We start from the raw sequence: 5,960 nt of genomic DNA, 5'->3' as shown, positions 1-5,960 counted from the left end.
TTATATATTTTTAGAATTTTAAAAATTATTTTTATTTTGTTAAAGTTGATTATTTAAAGAGTAAGTTTTAATTGTTAAATTTTAACTTATTTTTTATTTTCATATTTTATTGTTTTATATATATTCAATTTTTTTCTTTCTTATAATTTATGACATCTCTTAAAAAAGTTTATAAATTTTTTGATTTTTTTTCAATTTTAAGATTTTTTTTTATATTTTTTAAGAATGATTAAATATGAATTCATGTGTTGTCCCCTTATTTCTTCAAATGTAGCCCTATACTTGTCCAAATTAGCATATTCTTCAAAAACAAACATGTCAGTGTAGGACCAATCTGTATAACAAATGCCAACCTTAAGGATCAATATGATAAAAAAGGTTTAGGGTCCAATGTGAGAAAATTTTTCAAGTTCTAGGGCCAATCTATATATTAAGCCAAGAAAAAAAATTATTGCAATTAATTAAATTAATTGTTTGTTCTTCATTTAGAGTAAAGAAGTGATGAAAGAAATTTCGAGTTTTCTTTGGCATGGAAGATAAAATTAATTAATTTAATATTTGCAATGATTTTTCTTTACTTTTACCTTAGCATGAAATATTCAAGATCATATAATCAAAAGAAATGTGGGTTTCGTAGACAATTATTAAAGATGGGTTACTTGAGTTTATTTTAATTTGGAAATATAAAATAACATTTTAAATTTTGAAAGGAGGTTAAATTAATTTAATTAATTAATTTTAATATTATAATAACAAATATGTTGATACTATCAAGGGATAAAATTTTGTCAACAGTTTATTTAATTAATTTTGATGTTTTGAAATTTTAAATTTTAATATTGAAAAAAGTAGAGCTTTTGACAATGTGGTAAACAAGTAAAATTTCACAATTTTTTAATACATTATTTTAGTTTCTATTGCTTTATTGCTTCAATCCTTAATGTGCTTTTACCTCAATCAATAGTTAAAAAAATCTATTTTTTGGGTGACCAAAATAAAAGTGACCTAAAAGTTAGGTAATTAAAATGAAAGTGTAAACATGATGTAGTATGCACAATTAAGCGTTGTTAGAGATTTAACGCCTAAGTGATGAAAATGAAAGCTTCCTAAAAGTTGGGTGACCAACTAGGTAGTTTACCTACTAATTAATTAGGTGTTTTGAAATTTCTATTAGGTGCAAATGAGTTTGAGACACAAGTTCAAGGATCATTGGAAGCAAAGTAAGGAGTTAAAACTGAGCCAAATGTGAAATAAGAGAAAAAAGACATGTGGGGTGTGGCTTGGAGAGCTAGGGTTGCGACCTATCTAAGGGAAGCAAATTTAGTGCCGCAGTTTGAGAATGCATGGCCCCAACGCTAGTGTTCACTTGTGTAACAATTTTGGCCACCATAACTCTAAAATGCAAGGATATTTTCATCCCTTTTCAAGACTTTTATCTCAAAAAAGTGTTATAGACCTAATCTAGGGATGGGTTTGGATGGGTAATTGGGTGGGGTGCAGTGTGGTGTGGTGCAATGTGATACGTTTAGCTTAATTTTTTATCTCATGCTACAGTAACGCTACAATATCAAATCTCATCTCCATTGTTGTTTTTACACTAACTGCAAGTAAACGCACTGTCCATCCAGACTTACCCTAAATCAATTAAACTTTATAAATAAGACCTTTTAGTAGAGTGTTAGGACTTTTTGTAGAATTTTTAGCTTATTGCAACTTTTACTATTTTATGTTCTTCTTGTTCATGGATCACTAAACCTCTTTTTCTAGTAAAAGGAATTTCGAAGTTTGACTCTTATAGTTTGTTAGATCTAATTACTCTTCACCTTTTCTTTATTCTTTAGTATTTGCATGTCTTTTATTTTAATTAAAAATATTCAAGTTTGCTGAATGTAGAGGTCATATTTGATATCTTAGAATATTTATTTTGTTAGTTAGAATAGTTAAATTTGTAATTATTTAATTAATTCTAATGCTTGTGACAAACAACATAATTAGATATAAATAACATATGACATATATGTTGTGTAGACGTGCGTTCTAATCAAATAAACCTCATTCGTGTATGTTTGTTGGTTATAATTAAGTCTTTCTCATTCTTAATGAAATCGGTAAGCTAAATCCTAGGCACGGGGTTAAAGGGTTGTTTATTGATAAGGGAAATAATTTAAACAAGCTTCTTCTTGGTTAGTGACAAGGTAATGAAAGATTGGTTGCTAGGCACGATATTGACAACTATAATTAATTTATTAAGAACTTCATCTCATTGAATGAACCAAACATCTCATAACATTTCACCACAACTATAATAAAAAAAATATAATTTATTTAAAGAAAAACTACACTTTTTAAATCCACTTCAAAATACATTTTTTTTAAAACTACACTCGATATCTTTGAATTATTAATAAATTTATGTTTTGGTCACTTTAATTTTTAAAAAAGTTACAAAAATGATCATTGAATTGTTCGAAAAATTTTCACTTAAGTCATTGGGTTATTAAGTTTTTCTTTTTTAAAGTCCAGGTAGCGAGCTTCAAGCGACGACTTGATAATTAGTACTCATCGATAAGTAGAAGAATATACCTTTCATCCAAGATCAAAGAAAAAAAAAACATAGTTGAATAAGTTAAAACATGTGTAGTATTATGCCACGTGGGAAAGTCAAAAGTGGAGAGAGAGAGAGAGACAAAAGTAAACGGAGAATTCGAAGAAAAGAAGACGAGGAATAAGTCAGAAGGCTTTTGATTGACTAAGAACAAACCAACAGCATGGAAATTCTTGTAATTGGAGACTTAAATCTTATTAATATCAATGGTGGGATGAGAGCTTTGATTCAACAACTAAAAAAAAAAAATGAATTCAAAGGAAATCCTTTCAATCTTTTCTTTCCTTTTACTCTTTCTTCAATCACACGCTCGACCTGCGGGGGATTCTTCCCCGGTATTTTTTTTTTACTCTTTTATTATTATTAACTTTTTAATTTTCAGAACCAAAAAGAAGAAGTAATTTTTTTCCTGGGTTTTAGTCTTCCAGCCTATCGTCACCGGCGCCGGCTCCTGGGCCTAGTAACCACGGGTGTTGGCTTTCGTCAACGAGTTGTCATAACGAAAGCTTAAGGGCGTGCCTTGATCCTGCGTCAATTGGTATGCTTAACGTAGCATACTTCTCCAAAGACTTTACTGCTTTAATTTTCTTCTGGGTCTTTGGTTTTTATTTTATTGTTTAAAGGGTGTTTGGGATGGAAACAATTCAATATTTGGTACTCGAACTTGATATTTTTTTAATTTAGTGCTTAATTTTTTATCTAATTTGGTACCTAAACTTGACACTTTTTCTTAAATTGGTACTTAAACTTTATTTAGGTCCAATTTAGTACCTGAACTTGACTCTTTTTTCTAATTTGGTACCTAATTTTTTTGTTCGATTTGGTACTAGTCAAATATTTTACAAATTATTCTAATATACTACCAATGTTATTTTTTTATAAGGTAGCAAAAATAATTAATGTATAACTGACATGTGACAAATGATATGATTATATTTATATGTTTAATTACTTTTAGTTTTAATTAATTAATTAATTGTTTTATTCATTTAAAATAATGAATTTATTTTAATTTGAGATTTAAAAAAAATATTTTTTACTTATTTAATAATAATTCATTAAATATAGCTCAATACCTAGTCTTTTAACATGAATTTCCTTCAATATTGACAATATTTTTGTAGCATAAAAAAATTTAACATTGTTAGTGTCTTGTGTAATTTATATAACATTTAATAAATTTAGGTACTAAATTGAACTTAAAAAAAATTTAAGTACCAAATTAAGAAAAATAATGTCAAGTTCAGATATTAAATTGGGTCAAAAAAATTTAAATAACACATTAATAAAAAAGTGTCAAGTTCAAATATCGAATATTATATTAAGTTAAATTGAAATAATAAATTTTACATTAAGTAATTGATAATAAAAAAATGTGAATGTATAGATTATTAGCATTATCATACTGAATAGAAGAAAATTTGAAAGTAGAAATGTTATAAAATTGCATGTAGGTTCAAAGAAAGTACTAGTATTGGTGATGAACGAAGGAGAGAGAAACCTAACCGTAAGTGTGAGTATGTCACATGACAAGACCAAGAAGGTGGAAGTGCTCCCTCACCTAACCCAAAAGGTTTAATTTCACCCTTCTCTATTTGTTTTTTAGCTGTTACCTATTAAATGAATTTTTCGAATTTTGATTTGGGTTAAATTTAAAAATTATTAACACATTAAGGTTTGAAGTTTTTTATTTAATTTAGTGCTAATAATTTTCACGTTTGGGACATGAACTCTTTTTTTAGTCCAAGTTAGTTTTTAAACTTGATGCGGTGGTGCTACTTTTCTTTAATTTTTGATGTCATAGGTTGAAATCACAGCAAAAGTTGGTGGAAATTCAACCATACAAATAGATGCTGGAGAATTGAGTTGTGCAATTCAGATAGGAGCAGCTGCATCAAGTTACGGCATATTCAATTATATCCCTTTCCCCAGGCATATAAGCCCCATCTACTTACTGATTCTAACAGGTCTGATCATCGGCAGTACGTACGCCTTCTACAAGCGAAGCAAAAGGGATGATGGAATCGCATACCAGCAGCTTGAAATGGGGCAACCTGCCTCGTCTTCACCTAACAATGTCGATGTAGAAACAGCTCAAGGTTGGGAACAAGATTGGGAGGGCGAGTGGCGGGAGGTGAAGTCAAAACTAGCATCTGCGAATGGCCTTTCTTCTAGGTCTGCCAAGCGAGATGATGATTAGTTTCAATATGCAACACAATTTGAGGGTACCATTCATACAGATACATGGTTATATTGCACCTACGTATAGGCAGCATTGGCATTGAGGAAGAAAGGGGATGGGATTTGAGACGGCTTAATTTGTCTTTAATACTAAAAAACTTGCAGATACTGGTCTTGGAATTTATGCTCAAAGCAGAGCTTCTGCCATTACACATATTTAGATTTACATTGTTTAAATTTTTTTTTTGGCCGATGAATATCCGAATCAAAATCTGATCATTCAAAGACTCATTAAATGCATGAAAACTTGAAAAAAAAAATGGAAATCTAAAGCTTTATTTCCTTTCATACAATTCAAAAGATACACGATATACTGAATCACGGATTGACCGGTAAAAGGCTAATGTTCAAGTTTCCAATGATCCTGGTCTCAGATTCAAATTTGTACAACCCCTACTCCTATCCTTTGTGGGAAATTTGGGATCAATGGAAATGGGTGTGATGATGGTGGCGATGCCTACAATCATCCAACCCAAAACATTGGAGGAGTGGGTAACAACTTACAAACAAGCATCTCCCAACTCCTCTCAACGCTGAACCACCCACTCTCACACAATACACTTTGATTATTGAGCCCTTTTTTCTGCTCTTTCTTCTTTGAATCCCACCTTCATCCATATCATCATTTCCCCTCATGTTTATCCACTCTGTACTTTTTATACAAAGGAAGCTTTACTTTGGAGACGGGGCAACTGATTGTAGATGCAATACTTGAACCTCAAACTACACGAACTCAGCTTTAGATTCTCTGTCATCTGCATTGACTGATCACTTGATTCCCACCATTAAAACCTGGCCAAAAAACATGCATACCAGAGATGTAAAGAAAGGGTTTCCACAACTTACCTTGTAGCATTAAAATTCATCAAAATATATACAGAGAAATGAATGAGAGAATATTCGTTGATGGGTTTTTTCCTGAATTAAGAAAACCAAGAAAACATTTTGGAAATTTTGATTAGCCGATAGATATGCGTAGGCGACGTGTGCTTTGCGTGTTAGGTAATCTCATTTTACATATATACCTACATATACCATCAATCAGTTTATTTCCACAACACAAAATAATTAAATAATAATTTTTAAACGTGTTTAGTTGAGTAAGTGTAATTAC

At 30.3% G+C, this 5,960-nt stretch overlaps 1 protein-coding gene across 1 annotated transcript; it reads left to right on the top strand.

Moving 5' to 3' along the window:
* The first annotated feature begins 2,780 nt into the window (after positions 1-2,780).
* On the top strand, positions 2,781-5,317 carry LOC107962227 (uncharacterized). The gene is made up of 4 exons (XM_016898545.2): positions 2,781-2,940; positions 3,026-3,143; positions 4,060-4,178; positions 4,410-5,317. The coding sequence occupies exons 1-4, from the start codon at positions 2,854-2,856 to the stop codon at positions 4,803-4,805; spliced, it is 720 nt and encodes a 239-aa protein (XP_016754034.1). The 5' UTR covers positions 2,781-2,853; the 3' UTR covers positions 4,806-5,317.
* Positions 5,318-5,960: the final 643 nt, after the last annotated feature.

This window comes from Gossypium hirsutum, chromosome A05 (assembly GCF_007990345.1).
Source record: "Gossypium hirsutum isolate 1008001.06 chromosome A05, Gossypium_hirsutum_v2.1, whole genome shotgun sequence".
Lineage (NCBI taxonomy): Eukaryota > Viridiplantae > Streptophyta > Magnoliopsida > Malvales > Malvaceae > Gossypium > Gossypium hirsutum.
The sequence above is the reverse complement of the archived record's forward strand: the minus strand, read 5'-3'. Positions and strand labels throughout refer to the sequence as shown.